Source organism: Heteronotia binoei, chromosome 3, assembly GCF_032191835.1.
Source record: "Heteronotia binoei isolate CCM8104 ecotype False Entrance Well chromosome 3, APGP_CSIRO_Hbin_v1, whole genome shotgun sequence".
NCBI classification, from domain to species: Eukaryota; Metazoa; Chordata; class Lepidosauria; order Squamata; family Gekkonidae; genus Heteronotia; species Heteronotia binoei.
In genome coordinates, this window is record NC_083225.1 from 91,831,562 (window position 1) to 91,854,655 (window position 23,094).

Here is a 23,094-nt window from a genome sequence, read left to right on the forward strand (position 1 = left end):
TTGGGGTTTAGTTATACATTTTTGCATGCAACAGACCCTCATTCATACTGAAAATGCCTTTTAGAAGTACATCCTTATCATTTAAGGCTGAGACAGATTATCAACTGTTATTTGGGTTTCCTATTTCCATCCTGGCCTGATAGCCAGTTGTGGTCCTCATTGATATTTCAGAACAAGGGGACTTATTTCTGTACTTCATTTATAGCTGATCTATCTCACTGAGGATCCAGACAGATTGCAAAATATTAATAATGATGTCTGTCAGGCAACACAGATCTCTAACAAAACAATTTGGAAGCAAATAGTAAAAAACAAAGCAGTCAGTGTAGGGAAAAAAATTATGTAAGGCAGCAAAACTTTCTACAAAGGTAGAAGACATTGAATTGCAGTAAAAAAGGGGTAATTATGTGTAATAAGCATTATAATGTAATGCTATCACAGTTGTCTTGCACACAGGGACAGGATTTTGTAGATTTTCTGTTGTTGGTGATGCTGCAGCTAAAGCACAGCAGCAAAAGGGCTTCTTCATGGCAGACTCCCCTGCCCAATTCCCCCAGAAGTGGCTTCCCCCTCCCCTAGGCCACCAGGTCTTTTGCAAATTGGAAAAAAAATCAGCATAAGGATATTGTTATATTGATCTTTTGTTGTAAACGTCGGTGCAGCAGGTTCTCTAAATTCCAAACCTTTAAAAAAAAACAAGTATCTAGCCCCTTTCCTTGTGAAAGATATGCCCTTTTCCTTATATCTCAGTAAGTTAGCAGCGGCCCTGTGGCGCAGTGGTAAAGCAGCAGTACTGCAGTACTGAAGTCTGAACTCTGCTCACAACCTGAGTTCGATTCCGGCAGAAGCTGGATTCAGGCAGCCGCTTCAAGGTTGACTCAGCCTTCCATCCTTCCGAGGTTGGTAAAATGAGTACCCAGCTTGCTGGGGGGAAAGTGTAAAAGACTGGGGAAGGCAATGGCAAACCACCCCGTAAAAAACTTTGTGAAAGCAATGTCACCCCAGAGTCCGAAACGACTGGTGCTTGCACAGGGGACCTTTCCTTTTCCTGCAAGTGAAGAAACTAGAGGTCAATTAAAAAAAAAAAAACCTGAGAATGCAGAGAACCAGCTACACATTTTTATAATGGTATATTGATATAACAACATTGTAGTGCCAATTTTTAAAAAGTCTCCCTGGATGAAACGGCTGTCACAGGGACAGGATCAGGAAAAATATCTGCCATATGGGTGAGAAAATCCAAATTTACCCACACCTACAGCAGCCATCCAGACTTTACTGTAATCTCCCCCAAAACTTTGAAACAAAGCAGTTTTCAGAAAGATCAGAGAAAAACTGGGGAAGCCCCCAGAGTTGCACAAATGCACCACAATGCTATGGGGAGCAGAAAAAAAAAATGTGCTTCCCCGAAGCATTGAACTCTGGGGGGATAGCTCATGTGGAAGACCCCACAAAATCAACTTCCTGAGCTGATCTAGTTTACTGTAGTTTTAATCCCTTTATAAGAATGCCCTTCTGAACATTTATGAAATAATCAAAAAGTGGAAGCCCTCCTGATAGCCTAAGGCAACCTGTTCCTTAATGTGGAACACCACAGAGAATGTGTGAACAGGCCGTTGTTGATTTTATCTGGTTGTAGAGTGGCATCTACAGAAGACGTTGCTTAAATGAGTGCAGCTTCCATGGCAGGATATAGCAGGAGAGGTAGTTTTGCCAGTGCTCAGTTTAATAGCACCTGAGACCAAGTTTGTTGTAGTGGTTAAGTGTGTGGGCTCTTATCTGGGACAACTGGTTTGATTTCCCACTCCTTCACATGCACTTGCTGATATGACCTTGAGTCAGCTACAAGTTCTTGCAGAGGTGTTCCTCTCAAGAGCAGTTTCTGTTAGAGCTCTCTCAGCTCCACCTACCACACAGGGTATCTGTTGTGGGAAGGGGAAGGGGAAAGAGATTGTAAACTAGGTAGCGAAGGGCGGGGTATAAATCCAATCTCCTTCTCCTCCCCTTAGTAAGAGATAGCTAGAACCTTTATTGAACTTGGTAACTGATTGTAAACCAAGAGATCTGGAGATATTTTTTAATCAATAGAGTGACTAGAATAGGAGTGATATGCATATTCCACTTTGTACCTGAGAATAGCCAGGCTACAGTATGTTGTACTAACTTGAGGTTCCAAATTGTCTTTTAAGGGCAGACCTCTGTAGAAGATATAACAGTCTAGCCTTAAGGTAACTATAGAATGGATCCATGTGGCTATATATAACCTCTCCTTGTACCTATAAATGTCTCTAAATGTGAATTGGGGATTTCTAATGTCCTAGCTGTGATATAGCCAGCATCCAGATCAGTAGGTTTTCTTCCCCCAAAACTTTGCAAAATCATTGGTTCTTAGCAATGCAAAATTTCAGACTTTGGAGTCTACAAGTGGCCAGGGACTTTAAATAGCTGAGATGGACACAAACTAGATGCAACAATGGTGGCAGCAAAGTAGGAATTTTTTGCTGCTGTCATTGCCAACTCCTAGGTCTTCCAGTGAGCTCTGTAACACAGCTTGTCAGATTCAGTATGCCTTTTCTGCCAATATAAACAAGGGTCTCTCCACTGTCTTCAAGTGCCCCCTCCCCCCAAAAAAACAAGTTCCAGATTTCATCTCAAGGTTGGAGAAGGTGGCAGGCTGACATGTTGATAGCTTCTAGGAGCTTTTTATTACAGGCTTCCTGGATGGTTTCAACACAGCTGTCAACTGGGATCTTAAGGCATTTTGGGCACTGGCCAGACCTATTAGTCTCTGAAGGCAAAACATTTTAATTGACACCTTGCATCTGCAGAGCAACAGTGCCATGTTCACCCATGCCTTGAAGTAGTTATTGGACTATGGTATTGGGTGAACCTCTAGTTCTGACCATTTAGAGGATAATTAAGTCTAAGGGGTGTTATTTGTTATGTGCTGTTGTTGTTGTTGTTCAGTCACACAGTCGAGTCCAACTCTTTGCAACCCCATGGACAAAGTCACGCCAGGCCGTCCTGTCCTCCGCCGTCCTCCAAAGTCTGCTCAAATTCGTGTTTGTTACATCAGTAATGCTGTCCAGCCATCTCATCTTTTGCCATCCCCTTCTTCATTTGCCTTCTGTCTTTCCCAGCATCAGGATCTTCTCCAGCGAGTGCTCCCTTCTCATTTGGTAGCCAGGTTATTTGCGCTTTAGCTTCAGCATTTGACCTTCCAGGGAACAGTCTGGGTTGATTTCTCTTAGGACTGACTGATTGGATCTTCTTGTAGTCCAAGGGACTCTCAAGATTCTTCTTGAGCACCACAGCTCAAAAGCAGCTATTCTTCTTCACTCGGCCTTCTTTATGGTCCAATTCTCACAGCCATACTTTACTACTGGGAATACCATTGCTTTGACTATATGGATTTTTGTTGGCAGGGTGATGTCTCTACTTTTTATTATACTGCCTAGGTTTGCCATAGCTGTTTTCCCAAGGAGCAAACGTCTTTTAATTTCATGGCTACAGTCACCATCTGCAGTGATCTTGGATTTCAGAAATGTGAAGTCTGTCGCTACTTCCACATCTTCCCCTTCTAGTTGCCAAGATGTGATGGGGCTGGATGCCATGATCTTAGTTTTTTTGATGTTGAGTTTCAAACCTACTTTTGTGCTCTCCTCTTTCACCCTCAAAAAGAGGTTCTTTAGGTCCTTCTCACTTTCTGCCATTAGAGTGGTGTCATTTGCATATCTGAGGTTGTTGATGTTTTTCTCGGCAATCTTAATTCCAGCTTGTGCTTCATCCAGTCTAGCATTCCACATGAGAGCCAGTTTGATGTAGTGGAGAAATGCGTGGACTCTTATCTGGGAGAACCGGGTTTGATTCCCAACTCCTCCACTTGCACCTGCTGGAATGGCCTTGGGTTAGCCATAGCTATCGCAGAGGTAGTCCTTGAAAGGGCAGCTGCTGTGAGAGCCCTCTCAGCACCACCCACCTTACAGGGTGTCTGTTGTGGGGGGAGAAGATAAAGGAGATTGTAAGCCACTCTGAGTCTTTGATTCAGAAAGAAGGGTGGGGTATAAATCTGCAATTCTTCTACTCTGCATATAAGTTAAATAAGCAGGGTGACCATATACATCCTTGTCAAACTCCTTTTCCTATTCTAAACCAATCAGTTGTTCCATATCCTGTTCTGACAGCTGCTTTTTGACTCATACAGGTTTCTCAGGAGACATGTGAGGTGGGCTGGTACTCCCATCTCTATAAGGATTTGCCACATTGTTGTGATCCATACAATCAAAGGCTTCAGCGTAGTCAATGAAGCATAAATAGAGGTTTTCTGATACTCCCATGCTTTCTCCATAATCCATCGAATGTTGGCAATTTGATCTCTAGTTCCTCTACCTCTCTGAAACCCAGCTTGAACTTCTGGTAGTTCCTAATCTACATACTGCTGAAGCCTAGCTTGTAGGATCTTTAACATGACCCTGCTGGCATGTGAAATGAGTGCAATGGTGCGATAGTTTGAACATTCCTTGGCATTACCCTTCTTTGGAATTGGAATATAAACTGACCTTTTCCAATCCTGTGGCCACTGTTGCATTTTCCAAATTTGCTGACATAGTGTGTGCATCACTTTAATAGCATCATCTTTTAGGACTTTGAATAGCTCAACTGGGATACCATCATGTCCGCTCGCTTTGTGGTTAGTAATGCTTTCTAAGGCCCATTTGACTTCACATTCCAGGATGTCTGGCTCAAGGTCAGCGATTTCACTGTCATGGTTGTCAAGGACATTGAGATCCTTCTTGTATAATTTGTCTGTGTATTCTTTCCACCTCTTTCTAATCTCTTCTGCTTCTGTTAGGTCCCTACTGTTTTTGTTCTTTATCATGGCCATCTTTGCACGAAACGTTCCCTTGATTTCTCCCGATTTTCTTGAAAAAATCTCTTGTCCTTCTCATTCTATTATTTTCCTCTATTGCATTGCATTGTTCCTTCAGGAAGGCCTCCTTATCTTTCTTGCTGGAAATCTGCATTCAGTTGGGTGAATCCGTCCTTTTCACCTTTGCCTTTTGCTCTCCTTCTTTCCTCAGTTATTTGTAAAGCCTCATCAGACAACCATTTTGCTTTCTTGCATTTCTTTTTCTTTGGAATGGTGCTGATTGCTGTCTTTTGTACAGTGTCATGAACCTCTGTCCATCGTTCTTCAGGCACTCTAGATAGACATCTCTAGTTATGTGCTGTGCCTGTCATTAAATCATTAGGATAAAAGCATATCCTTGATGCATGCAACTAAATTGGTTTTGAAATTTTTTGAGACTGTTTCCTCCACAACACTCGTAAGGAAGCGGTTCCACCTTATGCTGCAATCCAATGCATACTTGCTATCAATTAAGTCCCACTGAAATCTCTGGGCATAATTCTGAATGAACATGTTTAGAGTTGGACTGTACATCTGGAAACCTGGTGATGATGCATGGCCTTTATAGTTTATACTCTAAACATGGAGCATTTCAGTACTGTATCTGCTGTATGTTCTATTCCACACACCCTTCATTACCATAGAAGGGGCTGGAAGATGCTACTTACTAACATATGTGAAGCTAAAAGAGAAGTTACCCCTGTTATAAAGGCAAGAAAGGACATATTTGTCATGAGAAAAATGAAAAGTTAATTACATGCCATTCATATTTCATGGTGTTTTGGTTTACTAACTGATTGAATGTTAGTGGCATATAGTAGTGTTTCAATCCACTTGCACTTCCTGTTATTTCAGTTATTGTCTCCCTCTTTTTTACAGTAGTAGAAAAGAAAGAACATGAACTGGAACAATTGAGAATGGATTGTGAACACTTTAAAGCCCGCCTGGAAACGGCCCAAGCAGATTGTATGAAAGAAAGAAAGGTAGATAGGTTTTGCATTCTATGTAAGAATCTGTAAATTTTTTGGGTGTAGGTCCAAAAGTCATTTTTGCCAGTGGAAGCTGTGTGTGTGATTTTCACAAGTTTTTCTCTCCTATTGTAGACCACCCTTCCTTATGTTGTTCCTGAGTGTCCCTGACTTTCAGGAAGAACATTTTAGGGATCTCATTGGGCTCCAGCTGGAAGAGGGACTGCTGTGCCAGTGGAAGGAGCTTACATTAATGGAATATGGCCTTTAGATCTAACCCATTCTCTCTTATTTTTGAGAGTTACTTAGATATTCAAAGTTTCAGCCTCCAACATCAGAATTACCATGCTGGTAAGAAAATGTATTGGATTGTTATCAGGCTTACATACTAGTGGACATAAAAGGTATAAGTGATTTTATGTAATTAGGAATAATTTTATTGAGAGTGGATTTCCCAGTATTTTATCTCCCCATCTACCCTGGGTGAATTCCTCACAGGTTCTCTGCTTGTTTAAATACAACAGAGATGTATGATAACAAATATGACTGAAACATTTTAGTGGAAATTTACAGATCACTAGTCAATTTTCTTGGTCAATAATTAATCTTTATTATCTATACTAAAATAGTTTTTGAGCTTTTAAAACTTCATTGAATGGGAAAACAAATTGCCATATTTATTTTATTGATTTGGGGTTAAATTAGACAGAGCAAGACAGAGGTGTCTAATTACCAAAAAGACTGTGCATGTGAAAGGGGCTGAACTCTTACCTGCTTTATGTCCCCAAAGTCTGCTGCCCCAGACACTTTTCTCACCACCTGCCTTGCATCCTGTTGGAGCCAAACAGGAAAAAACACACAAACAAACAGGATTTCAAGTGACAGAGAATGAGGAGAGTTTGACTCACTTTAGCCATTTGCTTATTTTGATTTTAAAATGATACACTTCCAGTACTTCACACCCAATATGCATAGTTTATATGCAACTGGGTCAGACAGGGGACCAACTGTGCTTGGCAATGTGACATCTAGATTGGCCTTTATAGTTTTGTGGCTGTCACCTATGAGAATATCATGCAGCTCAAGAGATTGCAGTTCTCAGCAGAAACACTTTATTGGAGCCAAGTGATTTTAGAATTTTCTTTAAAGCTTGTTCGGAAACTAAGTGGGATGTTCCCAACAACAGGCACAGGATATGGTATGAAAGGATGTGACACAATATCCTTGCTGCATCTGTGGAGGTACAAAGGTAGGCAGAGACATCCAGGAAACCATATCTCTACCAGTTGAAATTCCATGATGTAAGAGAAAGCAGGATATAAATAAAACAATACTTTCTAGGAGTGATGAACTTTGTGTTGATTACTTTCAGGAAAAATTAACTGTTCGACAGCAGTTGAAGGAAGCAAAGCAGCAATTATTGCAGCAAGCCGAATATTGTACAGAGATGGGAGCTTCAGTATGCACATTGTTATGGAGTGTTTCAAGTAATGAAGAAGCAGTTAAAAGTATACTAGTAAGTGTAAGTATAGCAGCTGCATAAATTTTCTTTCATTATGTAATCTAGATGTGATGACATTGATTTAGGACTAATTTGCAGGATTTATTTTTAAAAGTGTCTTGACGTTTTATTCATTCATTGATTTACTTGGATTTATGAACTGCTCTTTCCCTGCAAGCGGGTGTAACAAAGTGACCGCTTTAATAATCTCTGCTCTAAAATGATCAACTTGTCTGTTTGCTTCAGTTGTCAAAATTCCCTCCCCCCCCAATTTTCTAATAGCATGGTAGACACTGGTGAAGATTTGAATAAATTTTGGTTTATTTAAACACACGGACAGGGAAGGGAATTGGTATGTACACAGGTTTTTGGGTTTTGGATTATGTGGTCAGAAATTTAAATATGAACATGGAACTGCATTTGAGGTTGCTGGCTTCACCAGAGATGGTTTTAGATATAAAGCTGTTTGGCTTCCCCTACAGGTACTACAAATGTTAAAAGGTTTTGTTTTAGAGGTTACTTAATCTAGATGTCCTGTTACACTTCACACATTATAATTATACTGTCTTGAGTGTATTCCGCTTTGTCTCTTTTGTTAAGACTAAGGTTTCCCTACTATACCCCTTTTCCTCTGGCAAGATAGTTATTCTCTTCTCTGGGCTACTCTGGATGCTGTTTTCCTATACTGTCTTTTTAAAGGTCTCCCGAGTATTTCAAGATGTTGTTGTTCAGTTGCACAGTCGAGTCTGACTTTTTGCGACCTCATGGACAAAGTCACGCCAGGCCCTCCTGTTTTCCACCATCCTCTGAAGTCTGCTCAAATTCGTGCTAGTTACATCAGTAACGCTGTCCAGCCATCTCATCTTTTGCTGTCCCCTTCTTCTTTTGCCTTCTGTCTTTCCCAGCATCAGGTTCTTCACCAGTTTCAAGATAGGTATTAGCAAAAACAGCATCAGAGTTAGTCTGTAGTGGTATCTCATGATTTTTAAGAGTCATTTTTTCTTGTTTTTAATTTTATAAAATAAATTATTTGCATTCAAAATAATTACTGAGCTGATGAAAGGAACTGAAATTAGTGAGCTTATAGATGGGAAAAGGTATTCCAACATATGGGTCAGTGTATAAATCTATTAACTGCTTTTCTTGCTTGAAGAATGTTAATACTGTGGTATATGTTGGCCTATTGACATACTTTCTCTGATACATTTTTTTTTCTCTAAGGTACAGTTCACTATGCAGTTGATTAAAACACAAATTGCATTTGGGAAGTCACATCTTAGTGTTGTTCCTCTTCATATGACATTCAATGCATAAATTTATTCAAGTAAATATTGGTTAGACTTAAGAATCTGATGGACAGTTTCAGAACATTTATACACTCAGTTTTCATAAAAGAATAGATAATATCATTGCTAAGTTCCTAAGAGAATTCTAATCACTAGAAAACATTTGTCTTAATAGATGATTATGGACAAGTACAGAGAACAGTGTGTTATGACATCAATCCACTCTCATATTTTCCTGTATTATCTCTTGGAAAATCATAAGAACATAAGAGAAGCCATGTTGGATCAGGCCAATGGCCCATCCAGTCCATCACTCTGTATCACACAGTGGCCGAAATACACACACACACACACTGTGGCTAATAGCCACTGATGGGCCTCTGCTCCATATTTTTATCCAATCCCCTCTTGAAGCTGTCTATTCTTGTAGCCGCCACCACCTCCTGTGGCAGTGAATTCCACATGTTAATCACCCTGTGGGTGAAGAAGTACTTCCTTTAATCTGTTCATTGTTTTAAAATATGCAATTTTGTAATAGTAAAAATAACTGTTCCTCATAAATTTCAGAGTAAAGCTGAAACGTTTTTTAGCCTTGCTGGACAAACAATGGAGAGTTTTGTGAGATCACTTGGTGAAGATACCAAACAGCAAGATGCAGATTCAGATGAAAGTCAGTTTGTGTTAGCTTTAGCAGGGATTATTACAAGTAAGTCATTTCTAGAATGTTGATGCTTTACTTGTATGATAGGAGGGATAAAATTAATCATGTATAAATTGACCTGTATCTTTTTCCAGATATCTGCCTTTCAAATATATTTATTATGCAGTTATTTTATTTAAAACTGTATTTTTGCAGTTTGGTTTTAATATTATGCAAACTAGTGTTGCAGTATAAATTTACTTTCTGTGTGACGACATGTCTACTCTCAATGCACCTGTAATCTCTGTGAATTTGTCCCAGGTAAGAAGTAAAAGACATTTTCTCACTTTTTTAGTTTGGTGAAATAACCATACCCTTGATCAGGAGTTATGTCTTAGGGTGTGTGTTGCCATACGACTCTAACATTGTTGAAGTCAAATTTCTTGTGCGAATAATAATGGATGAATAGTTAAAATGACACTCCTAATTATGTTCCTTCATGTATAAGAGGAGTAACATAGTTTAAAAGCAGAACTCGAATACTTAGTAAAATATGACAGATTTAAGAGGAAGATATTGGGATTTTATTGGTACTCCTTTATTTTATTTGCTTGCTGCCAAGTTAATAACATTGTCAGAATTGCAAAATTAACTAAATTAATTTTTAGTTTAATTTAAATTATTTTTAATTTAATTAAATTTAAAACCACCCCATGCTGTCTAATCGACATAGGGCAAAGGGAACAAAAATATCTTACATAACTTCTGGAAGATGCTCAAAATCAGTGAGGAAACTCCAGGGTAAGATAATCCACGGCTGAGAAGCAGTTACTTGGAATATCTTTGTGCATTTCTGGTTGTTTTAATGGAAGGCAAGGGTACAGAAATTCTTGCAGATAATTGCAGACCATTTAGGTTTTTAACCAGCACCTTAAATTGAACTTAGAGGATAACAGGAAGCTAGTCATGAGCTGCAGTAATAAAAGTAGTGTGATGTGCTTCTAAGCAAAACAAAACAAACCCATTGGGAAGTATGACATGTTTTGTGCTAGCTGAAATTTCGGTTTCATAGGACAGAACTATATAGGTATATTTTGTTAAATATTGATCAGTTGTGACCAGTGCTCTTTTTCTAGCAGGAGCTCCTTTGCATATTAGGCCACATACCCCTAATGCAGCCAATCCTCCAAGAGCTTAGAGCAGGGGTGGCCAACGGTGGCTCTCCAGATGTTTTTTGCCTACAACTCCCATCAGCCCCAGCCAGCATGGCAAATGGCTGGGGCTGATGGGAGTTGTAGGCAAAAAACATCTGGAGAGCTACCATTGGCCACCCCTGGCTTAGAGGGCTCTTAGTACAGGGCCTACTGTAAGCTCCAAAAGGACTGACTACATCAGAGGTGCGTGGCCTAATATGCAGAGGAACTCCTGCTAGAAAAAGAGCCCTGGTTGTGACAAAAAACAGACAAGAGTGGTATTTAATCCCAAATTTTTCTGTATTTGATTGCCTGTATATTGAAAAAAATCTTGATAAAAGTGGGCTATATATTTCTAGATCTATGTTTACTAATCAGTACAAATTTTTATTAGTTTTAAGTATAGGAAAAGACAGTAGGGAGCTACAGAAGAAAAAAAGGGGAGGTACAACAGAGAAGTAGGAGAAAAACACAAAATATTTCAGTTACATTTCTACAACAAAAAAAAAATACTAAATTTCTTCTACCCGCAAGTCTTTGAGTTTTAACTAAATATTACCATCAAATTCTACAGTCTTTTAAAACTTTTATATAATTCTAATACTATGGTATAAATATAAGTTATTTATCTTTGATGCACCAAGGATCAAATCACTTATTAGAAAAAAAGAAAAGCAAAGAGAAAAACAAGAGAGTAAAACTAACTGAATAGTTTTAAAAATATTAAAAGTAAGCATAAACAGGTAAGATGAATATACACTCTTTATATATAAAACTAACTTATTTGCTTCCAATAGGAGTTAAAAATAAGAGCACATTACTTTGTCTATGTCAATATAAACCGGTTCCAAAGTTGGAGATCAGGAGCAGATCTTTGATATCATATAATATCTATGTTCTCTTCATTAATATGAGTTGAACATAACCAGCTGTTTGTGTAAGTTAATTATTAATAATTAATTAATTAGGAATTATTTAGAAGCTTTTGGAGACACTATCTCTAACTATCATATTACTTTAAGAAGGGGAGGCTTGATAAACCATAACGACCCCATCCCCCATACATATTTATTTTTGTCTAAGTAGAGAATAATGCAATCTCTACAACACAGTCTCTACTGGGTTACTCTGCTTGTCTTATAACGCATAAAACCTTATAAAGTTCCAGCTTCCACTTCAAAATAACGTATCATTTCCATTACGTTGCACCGTTGGTGATCAAAAACAAAAACACAGTTTATAATCCCTTCTTTTTAAAGGCTTTCCAAGTTCTGATTTTTTTGGAGCAATGTATAGCTTCTCCCCTTGGCACGCTCATCTGTTCTGCTGGGAATGATAAGGCCCACACACTGTCACTTCCTCTTCCAACAGCTTTGATAAGTCGCGATTTCCACTCTTCTTTTAAAACTGTGTATATCGTCTCCATCTTGATTTCATCCAGTGCATTTCCAGGCTGTTGTTTATTCACTTTCCCCAGCTCATTCGACAACTCTGAGATCTCTCGACATTCTTGCTCATGTAGATTTTCAATTTTGCTGTACTTTATGGAAGATATGGTAGCAAAAAAATCTTTTTTTATCATCCATTTCATTTTGCCAAGTCATCTTTCCACAGAATTACCCAGTCCAATAACAAAAGTCAATGAATAGCTCAGAGTCCTGGTTAGTTTATCCTCCAGCACTCCTGCCATGTGCTCTCCTCCTGCCATGTGATAGAGGCAAGATGGGCATTCCTTGGGCTGGGAACTATCAGAAGATCTTGGGAGGCTGAACAAAGCAACCTCTGGGGTGTATATGGAAGGAGACGGTCCGATAGGTATGTTGGTCCCAGGCCGCATAAGGTTTTAAAAGTCAAAACTAACATCTTAAAATAGATCCGGTACTCTATAGGCAGCCAATTTTCAACTGTTTGTTCTTCTCCTTTTGGAAGCCTCTCTTGTGGGGGAGGGGGAAATTGTCCTCCTTCCCCCTCCTTTTGAACAATCCTGTTTGGTTTTACGATAGGAATTCCATTAGTTGGTTAGATTGTAAAGTAAACTTACTTGCATGGTAGAGTTTCAGCAATTGCAGTAGAAAAGAAGATGCTTAGAAAAGTTGCCGATACAAAGGAAAAATCGGGCATTCACCTCTTGTTGCTATCATGGTGATCGTTGTGGTGGAACATCGGAGCGACAGGAGACTCAGGGGCCAACCGCCGTCATTCTCCCCAGCTCCTGTCAAGCTCCTTGCTGTCAGGGAACCCTTGCCCGGGCCCCCCTGGGGGTACCACAGCTATGGCACCCCTCCAACCACCCGATACGGGGGGCCGCTGAAGACGAAGCTAATCAGACAAAGCTAATCTTCTGTTTGCTAATCAGAAGAGCAGCAATAAAATTAAGGGATGGTGCTTTTTCAGTACTACCACTGTAATGCTTGAAAATTTTATGCATCATAAAATCAAAACAACTTTGGTACTGTGCAGCTATATCTGCCTCTTGTACAACTCTTTTAGCCCCAATTCTCTTCCTTCACAGATAGGGGTAAGCATGTTTAGTAAGAATTTTGTAACATAGCAGAATTAATGACATAGGAGGAGCAGATGTAATAGTAACGACAGTTTGCATAAACAAAAAAACAAGGGCAAATGTAAGCACATACAGAATGTCAGACTCTGTAGTGTTAATACATAAATCTGCAATTCTTCTTCTTCTTAACTGTGTTCACAACCACCAAAAGACTCAAATGAAGGGGACTTTTTGCTTACTTCATGTAGTTGAATTTCTGCAGCTAATCAGGATTACCAGAAAAATATAAAAGGCATTGTTTGGAGTATCTTGGAGTACTAGAGAGTGTGTTACATAACCTGTTTTGATCAGTAGATTAGCAGTAATGTTTTATATTCTGTTTTCTGACCAGCACTGGGTATAACATTTTACAATTTACCAACCTGTGATGTGAATCCAGCATAAGCTAGACAGCTGAACAAGGGTGCAAAGAGAAAAGTCGCTTTGATTCTGTGTCATCTACATGCAGAACTAAATAATCAATTCTATCATGTGAAACTATTTGAAAAATATGTCAAGGCAAATTAATGAACACTGCTCAGATTTTCATACTAAGAAGTAGGAGGTTCTTTGCCAGATTACAGTATAAAAGATTAGCATGTCACCCCCCCAATCTATAGTCTTACCCCAGTATTTTCAGTATTACTGCTAAGATATAGCTAGATTATAAAATTATCTCTCTCTGTCTGTCTGTAGTTTTACGCTTTTGTGTTCTTCTTTTAGACATTGCTGCTTTAGTGTGTGGTCGTGAATTTCTGGTTAATTCAAATAAAGTGTTGTTGGACACAATGATGCAACTTCTAGGAGACTTGAAGCCGGGATGCTGCACCAAACTGAAAGTGTATGATAAATGAATATTTTTTTAGTGCATCTTATCGTTTAATGTACTGGAGCTAATATAATGATAGTGTGATGGAATGGTATAACTTCCACAATTTCAGGAAGCCATTGTTCCTCAAATTCAAACTCCCTCTTTCCAGTCCCTCCTCCCCAATCTCTGTTACAAGTGATAAGAATACAGGCCTCCTTTATGGATTGTTGTAAGAGTATTTTATATGTTTTAAGTACCTAGGAGAATGCTATGTAAGTACTAAGTATTACATTACATTCTATATTCTATCTTTATCATATTAGCCTTTTAATTGCTTTATTGGAGAAAAATGGTTTATATTGCAGATATATTAATACTAATTTTTCTTGTAGCTCTTTATTTGATTACAGTTAGGATGGTTGTGTATTAACTCTTCTCAGGTTGTTTTGCCAAGAGTTTTTTTTTCCATAAAGCATCTAAAATATTATAGTAAAATATAATACCAAGATGTGGCCAAGGGGGGGAAGACCATTACATTAAAAGAGAAAGGAAACATAAGAAACTTTACCATGATTATCTCAGATGTTAAAATGTGCATGTTCATAATGAGACATGCAGTGCAATCCTAAACAGTTACAACCTTCTAAGGCCACTAAAGTCAGTGGGCTTAGTATAATGTAACTATGCTTAGGATTCCACTGATGATAATTTAATAGTGAAATATTAGAAAGCATTTATTGCTCATTAACTTGACATTGGAAAGGATGTTATTAGCAGCTACTGTCACCCTTTGTTGCAATGACACCCCGTCTCCAGGCCTAGAAACTAAGGACTTAAATATTACATTTGACAAACTTATTTTTAATACCCCCCTCTTCTAACTGTTTTTGGCAGGAGCCACATCAAAATACCTTAAGCCCCCCAAAACTCCCTGATTAACTACTCCCTTCTTCCACCAAAATCTAATAACCCCAACTCAGTTGTTCAGCAGTTAAACTGTCAAACACCTCCTTTTAAAATTTTTAGTTATTTATTTAGTAGATTTATATTCTGTCCTTTCCCATGATGGACTCTTTTCAACATGAAAATCTCTTTTCAACATTCCAAACCACTGTCTGAAAGAGATTGGCTGAGACTTGTGATGGACAGAACATGAAACTGTCCATCACAATTCTGTGTAACAAAAAATTAGAACCACTCTTCTCTTAACATGATGAATGAAAAATAGTTATTAGCTGTAATCATGCTGACTAAGTCCATACTACCAATCAAACAATTATTGCATACAATAGTTAAATTCCCAATTCGCATAACATCCCAATCATGCTGCATTGGTCAGGGTGCACCTGGAGTACTGTGTGCGGTTCTGGAGGGTTCAGTTCAAAAAGGATGTAGGCAGAATGGAGCAGGTGCAAAAGAGAGTGAAGAAGATGATCAGGAGCCTGGAGATCAAGGCTGAGGAACTTGGGAATGTTTAGTCTGGAGAAAAGGAAGTGGAGAGGGTGACATAATTGCTTTTTTTAAGTATTTTAAGTATTCCTAGTGCAGCCCTCCTACCATGCTGCCCACAAAAGCAATCCTGAGGATCAAAGAATCCTCAGGAATAGTCACTGAAACAGCACTGGCAGTGATGTGGCAAAAAGGGTGAAATAGCAGAAACTGCTCTCTTCCCCAGTGCTCTAGCACAGGCACTCTGAATGGAGCAAAAACTTGTAAAGGGGATGAAAATTTCAGCCAATTCCCTTTTCTGCTTTCTACACTGGATTGGAAACCTGGAGGTGGCAGATATCCTTTCCATGAATTCTTCTGTGATTGTGGAAGGATAGGATCAAGTCATTCTTTATTAACAATGCTTTGTTTTGCTTGTTGTTGAAAATAACTTAATAAGTTTTCAGGTGGGTAGCCATGTTGGTCTGATGCAGCAGAACAAAGTTTGAGTCCTGGGACTCCATTGTTCTGAGTGTTGTAATAGTTGTTGTTCTAGTCCATTCCTGAAGTTCTCTTGCAATAAAACAGCTACTTTGAGGTTACCCATTGAATGTCCTGGAAGACCGAAGAGTTCTCCTACAGATTTCTCAGTCTTGTGAGTCTTGATGTCAGATTTGTGTCCACTTATCCTTTGGCGTAGGGTTATAGACTATTTCATTTGTTTTTGCAGTTTGTTACAAAGGACGGTCAGCAGAGGGTGCCAGAGGTTTTATAAAAAATACACCTGTCATAAATCTGTATTTTCTTGGCTAACAGAACATTTTGTGTAAAGATATAACTAAAATTAGATACCTAATGGAAATGTTTAGACATCTTAAAAATAGGAATAGCATTTTGTAGTGCAGAGAATGAGCAAGCAGTTGATGACTGGAGGAGGTACCATAGGGGGCCATTCCCAGGCTGTGTGCCTAGGTGGTTGTGTACAGTCTGTTTCTATTTCAGATTTGAGTGTTTGACAGCTTAACAGAACTTTAAACTCTAAGAATATACCCTTTCCAACATTTCTTTTCCACATTTCTTTTCTGAATTCACCACAACCAACTCCTTAGTTCTTTTCAAAAAAAAGCACAGACAACAGCCTTGTCTTTGTGTATAATTTTAAATCTGTTTTGGCAGTTCCATTGGTAAACAGACAGTGAGACCATGTCCAGTGGTAATATTCCTTTTCATTGTAAGAAGTTTAATATAATTTTGCCTTGGTGGATGGTAATGAATGTTAGGCATTCACGTTCTCCCTCTGAAGGCAGGAGAACATTGTGTATTGAGATACACCTTCAAGAGGGGTTTAGATAAAAATATGGAACAGAGGTCCATCAGTGGCTAGTAGCCACAGTGTGTGTGTGTGTATATATATATATATATAATTTTTTTGGGCCGCTGTGTGACACAGAGTGTTGGACTGGATGGGCCATTGGCCTGATCCAACATGGCTTCTCTTATGTTCTTATGAGATAAAATGGAAGATAATTATGTATGTCGCTCTGAACTCCAGACAGAAGGATAGCAGTGCAATAATTAAGACCCTTCTGGGGCAGAGGACAACTTATGGGTGATTCTTAACCTTCTTGCAGGAGTCATCCTCACCTCAATTCTTTTCCTGCCTTAGTAGGAAGAGCACCTAGGTCAGACATTGCCTTACCCTGTTTGCTTCATTAGAATTTCAGATTCTTGTTTTCTTACATCCTTTGTTTTTTATATTCATACTAGTTTACTTTTAATTTCATTTAACTGCTCTATTTGCTTCTCTTCCGCATCTCTATCTTTCCTATATTTTGCTCTCAACTGTTGTTTATCTTCCAGCAGCCATTTTCTCGCCCTATACTTTTAAGAGGACGACTCAACCATGGGACTTGAGAACTTTCACCTCATCACTGGCTGCTATTACATGCCCAGAAGCAAGACAGATGGGTTCCTTTTGACCAGTGCACAGGAGTCTCTGACACTAGTCTGGCAAAAAGGCAGAGCTGACAAGACCCATAGCCAGGCCTCAGATTCAGCAGGAGCTCACAGGAGCACAGCTCCTGAACCTTTCTGAGGGTTCCCTCTCTTCCTCCCCACCTTCCTTGTCCATTGAATAGTAGGTGCAGCTGCATAACAATCCCTAGATCAGGAGACCAGGCAGCCAGTCAGCCACCAGGGTGGATGGTAGATGGTAATGAATGTTATTTATTTGTGTTCTCCCTCTGAAGGCAGGAGAACATTGTGTATTGAGATAAAATGGAAGAGAACTATGCATGTCGCTCTGAAATCCACAGAAGGATAGCAGTGTAATAATTAAGACCCTTCTGGGGCAGAGGAAAGATAGAGATGCAGAAGAGAAGCAAATAGAGCAGTTAAATAAAGCAGTCATTTCCGACTCTGGGGTGACATCACATCACACCCCCAGCAGCCCTCATTAATCCCTGGAGAAGCCCGCACCATCCTTTCTCCACTTCTTATGCAATTTTGGGCAGTGGGTGGCTTGCTGGCCTTTTGACTGCGGGGGGCGGCCCTGGAGAGCCCCAGGTGAGTGAGGCCTGCTTGGGCTGGCTGGATCTCTAGCCAGCCCAAGCAGGCCTCGCTCGCCCAAGACTCTCCTTTCTTGCATAGGATTACTTTTGGCTGGGGAGGCAGCATATGCGATTGAGTTATGCTAATGAGCTCCACCACCTATTTTTCTACAAAACGACCCCTGCCCATAGCAGGCTTGTTTGGACTTCGCTGATGGTACCACCATTATGTGGCTCTTCTAAAAAGGGTGCCAACAGTGGCCACAGCCACAAGGAAGCCATGGTGGAGAACAGAAAGCAGGGAAACCCATCAGGAGTCAGAGACGGCATGTCAAGGCATGGTTGCTGAGCTATGTGAGTAAGCAAGGCTTATTTCAGTCCCCAGATCATAGAACCCAGGGGTGTTGAACTCATTTGTTATGAGGGCCAGATATGACGTAAATGAGACCTTGTTGGGCCGGGCCATGTCAGGTCGTGCTGAGCTATGTCAGCCAGGCCATGTGTGTGCCTATTTAAGATTAGGTAGCAGAGATATAAACTTTATAAAGGACACAAACAGAATTAATTTTTTTTAAAAAACAATCCTTAAAACATGCTTAAAACGTTAGCACTCATTGCTCTTAAAGGTGCTTTCTTTGTATTTCTCTCATGGGATCCAGGGAACATGGGTAAAGGAAACTCCGGCTCTTTCCCAGGGGGTGGGGAGCCTCAGCCAACAGAAGGGAGAGAGGCTTGGCTCAGTAGCTCTGCTGTTCGACTGAGCCTGGAAAAACAAGCTCTGCCTTCCCCCCCTTCCTCCCTAGGGAGGAGCTTCAGCCAGTGGAGAAAATAGAGATTTTGTTCTAGCTTCTGTGTGATTGAGCAAGCCTTGCAAAGCAAGCTGTTATGCAGAAGGAGGCAAGAAAGAGGGAGAACGAAGTAGATGACAGCTAGTTGCTCGGGGGCCTGATAGGAGCCATCTGGGGGCCTGATTCAGCCCCCGGGCTGCATGTTTGACACCCCTAACCTAGAGGCTATGCAGGGCTCTGCCCAAGGGGCTGTGTGCTTATTCCTCCTGAATTCTTGTCTACTCTTAAAAAAAAGGTTGTGCAAGCACCAGTCATTTCTGACTCTGGGGTGATGTCACATGACAACGTTTTCATGGCAGACTTTTTATGGGGTGGTTTGCCATTATCTTCTCCAGTCATCTACACTTTACCCCCAGCAAGCTGGGTACTCATTTTACTCTTAGGGATCAGTTGATGGAAGGTTTTCACAACTGTTGTAAGAAGAAGGGAAGGAGAAGACACAGGTCCCCCTCCTCCTTTTCATGATCTTCTCCCTCTCCACCTAGAAGACCAAAGGTGCCTCGTAGTTCCAACTGGCCCATAAAGGTGGCTCAGAAGCAAATACTTGACAGGACAGAGGTTACTCCCCAGTGCTGGGTGATGAGCAGTGCATAAGACATAGTGATAAGAGAGGAAGGGGGAGTTGCTATCAGAGAAAAAAGAGACTGAAATAGAGGTCCCTGAACGCTTACTTTGGTTCTTTAAGACAGATGGCTATAATTACTTATTGTCAAAGACCCTTGTAGCTTTAGATCAGCATGATGATCTGGATATGGAGGAGGAGGAGGAGGAGAAACCTAGCAAGAGGCATAAGGAATGGGATGCTGAATTTTTCCCTAAACAGGCAGCCTCTGGGCAAAGCATATCCTTTTCCAGCATACTTTGAGAGACAAATGAAAGCAGAATGGAGAAAGCCCTTTGCAAATAAGCAATATCCAGGTTTCTTGAAAAAGTGTCACTTGTTTACTAATGACTTTTTGAAGGTACCCCTGGTGGATGCTCCTATTACTGTACTTCAAAGCTATAGCCAGTCAGGATACCATAAAGGAAGCCCTAGACAAAAAAGCAGAATTTGTGCTAAGAAAGGTGCACAAAAGTTCTGCCATGATTCTTAAAGCTGGAATAAAGGAACCTCACCTCCTTGTTGTTTTTTAAGAGATATTGAACTGTTTTCTACTTACTGCTGGGAATGGCTTCAGATTTAAAGGCACACAAGCAGCAAGTGCATGCAACTAAACCTATGCAGCCAATAGACTATATTTGGACAGCTTTATTTCATCTGATCCCTGGAAGAAGGATTTATTCTGAAACGTATACAAAGGACCAGCAATCTGTTGGATATAGATTATTTATTTCATTAGCTGTCTGTTGTGTTGCCTATACAGACTAGTGATTCATAGTTGGAATTTAATTGAGCATTTTACTAGAAATTGGTATGTTTGTTACTATGTGTGGAAAATGATATGATTTTGCACACTGGTATCTGTTATTCATTTGTATTAATATATTTCCTATATCATTTCTAAAATTGTGGTTATTTTTTTCATGAAGAGGTGAGGTTTCTTTATTTGAGTTAGTTTTGCTCCATGGTTTGCTATATTTAGCATGATCCTTACAGCTTCTGCAGTTGGCTCCATGATAGCACGGGCTAGTATAGTGTGGTTGGGAAAACTGGTTTAGATGCTACCTGAAGATAATACTAGAGCTATTGATGGATAATACTAGAGCTATTGATTGTAAACTTAAGCAAGAGCTCATTTATACCAACATCATCTGGAGCACCTTGGCATGATGATAGAAACTCAGACAGTTCGTCTGTACTTGCCATATCAAAGAAGCAGTGTCCTTGGTCATCAAAAGCAAATTTGTTTGTTTAATGACATCAGCCAAATTGCAGGGACTACTGATCTCCATCATAGATACAATACAGTTGGAGAGATTTCACATAAGACAATTGCAAGGTTTTCTTCATCCGTATCAGAGTTTGATTTCCAAGAAAGTGGGCATCTCTTTCAGAGTACCCCTAATGGTGACGTGCAGCCTCCAATGGTGGACTAAGACGTCCAATTTGACACAAGGGAGAACATTTTCTAGGTTCTGGAATGTCAACAAATATTTACAGATGTCAATTTATCAGGATGGAGATCTGCTGGTCTACAGAGGAACTCAAGCTTCCGATCGATGTACTAGAATTCAGGGCAATCAGTGCATTTACACCCAAGATCAGCAGGGCACACATCCTCGCTGGGACAGACAATATTTTAGTCAAGGCATATATAAACAAACAAGGGGGGCTCCAGATTAACAGCTTTACACAGGGAAGCATGCAAACTCTTCACATGGGCACAAGTTCATTTTGCCTCTACTAAGGCAGAACATGTGAAAGGAATGGTCAATGTTCAAGTGGATTGGCTGAGTCGTCAGGAGTGTTGCACCTCAACTAACCTTTTATTGGGGAATATTAATATTTCTTAGCTCAAAATAATGAGTCTATGAGAGGTGAGGTGAGCAAGAATCTCTGTCAATGTTTATGGAGATAGACCACTGAAAATCCTTTGGTTAATAATGGATTTTATTATAGGTATAGGTTTTCAAATAGTTGCATCCCAATCAAACAATTTCAAGCATACAAGAGGAATACAGTGGTTAGCTGAATAAGTATGGATGGGGAGAGAGGTGATACAATACCTAGATCTTGTAGAGTAGGCTCAGTCAGAGGAAACACAAGGCCTCTGGAAGGAGATTTCTCTTGAGAAGGGAGGGGGTGAGGGCAGGAAGGGATGGAGGGAGGAGAGGATGGAGGAATTCCCAATCCTGACAGGTGGGATTGCCTGTTTTCTAGGGTAAATTACGTCACATAAAGCAATTCAGTTACCCAATGAGGAAGCAGAGTGTCACACCAATGGAAAATCAGTGTCATATGTGTAATATCCAATCAAAGATCATTGTGTCATAGATCCATACTACCAATAGAGGAATTTTAATTACACTGACCAAATGACTTTTTATGGCCCTGTTTTTCCAAACTGATTCCTTTGAAGCTCCCCAAAAGTGATAGATTTCTCCCTTAATGTCAAACACAGATAGGCATCCATCAAGTGTTCAGGAGATTGGTTGACTTTGATAGCTTTAGCAGTAATTAAAGAAAAATAGAAATTTTGTTAAAAGTCAGATTCCCTGGCAGAAATGTGAGACCAGTTTACAGGTATACCACACATTCACAACAAGATGGCCACTTAACCTTTAGCCTTTGTGTTTCTGCTGTCTTGCCCTGAAGAATAACAGAACATATATATACAAGCCATTTATTTGTGTTGCAGGAGTCCTGGTAACCATTATTTTTTTATATTTTGATAACAGGACTTAACAGGTTGCCAAAAGAAGTGAAGGAACTTACAGCTCTGCCTACTACGTGTCCCTCTCTGGGCCTGGAATTCTTCATTTCCAGGAGCAGAAAGATGGATGCTCCTTAGCCATTCACCATTGGCCACCATGTCTGTCCAGCCTGTGAACCAGACTTGACATCATTCCAGCCTGCCTGGGGCCTAGAAGGAACTGGATTTTTCTCCCTTATGCGCAAGAAAGACCATTCCAATTCAAATGGGCATTGCTGTGTCATATTAATATTCTAGGGTTACATTGCAATATCACATTCCAGGGGTGCATGGCTTGGGAATAAGTACAGGGGTGTTTTTCTGGATATCAGGAGATCAGACCAGACAAATAGTCTGTCAGCAAGAAGGTCTTCCAACAGATCATTTTACGCTTCAAGGAACCAGCGGTAGATTTATTTGCATCACTGGTCAATCATCAGCTGAAATGCTTTTTATACAAGATATGTCCACCACAAGATTGAGGCCACAGATGCTTTACCAGCACTGTGGCTGAGGGAACTTCTCTTCGCATTTCCTCCAAGACTGCTGCTACCCAAACTGATCCAGAGAATTTGGGAGCTCAAAGTGGATATAGTACTGGTGGCCTCATACTGGCCAAGACAACTGTGGTTCACAGATCTACAAGCATTATCGGTGAAACAGCCTATGACTCTCCCAATCACACAGGACCTACCCCATCAGGGTCCAGTCTTTCACCCCCAGCCAGAGTGGTTCCGTCTAACCACTTGAAAGGGAAAAGGTTGTTACATCTAGGTTACTTGTCAACAGTGACAGGCACCATCCTGGCTTCCAGAAAGCCCTCTACACATTGATTATTCAATGTTACATAAAAGGTGTTTGTCTGCTGGTGCTGTAGAAAACACATTGACCCTCTTTGTCCAAAACAAAGGCATTCTCTCCTTTCTGCAAGACGACTTATCTTTGGGTTTACGGGCCGCCACCCTGTGAAGACAAGTTGCTACATTGTCCTCAGTTATTCCCAAGATTCATAAAATGAGATTATCTAAAGATCTCACATTTCTTAAGAGAGGCTACTCTTTCTCAA

The 23,094-nt window shown here is 40.1% G+C and overlaps 1 protein-coding gene across 3 annotated transcripts in view; it reads left to right on the plus strand.

Moving 5' to 3' along the window:
- The window catches only part of HSF2BP (heat shock transcription factor 2 binding protein), a 49,813-nt gene that overhangs the window by 5,206 nt on the left and 21,513 nt on the right, over positions 1–23,094 (plus strand). For 2 of the 3 annotated variants that reach the window (XM_060234187.1, XM_060234189.1), the window contains exons 3-6: positions 5,789–5,892; positions 7,250–7,399; positions 9,232–9,370; positions 13,763–13,880. In XM_060234187.1, coding sequence (XP_060090170.1) covers positions 5,789–5,892; positions 7,250–7,399; positions 9,232–9,370; positions 13,763–13,880 — 511 coding nt within the window. The remainder of the gene's footprint in view (positions 1–5,788; positions 5,893–7,249; positions 7,400–9,231; positions 9,371–13,762; positions 13,881–23,094) is intronic. The other variant, XM_060234188.1, reaches the window with a different exon arrangement.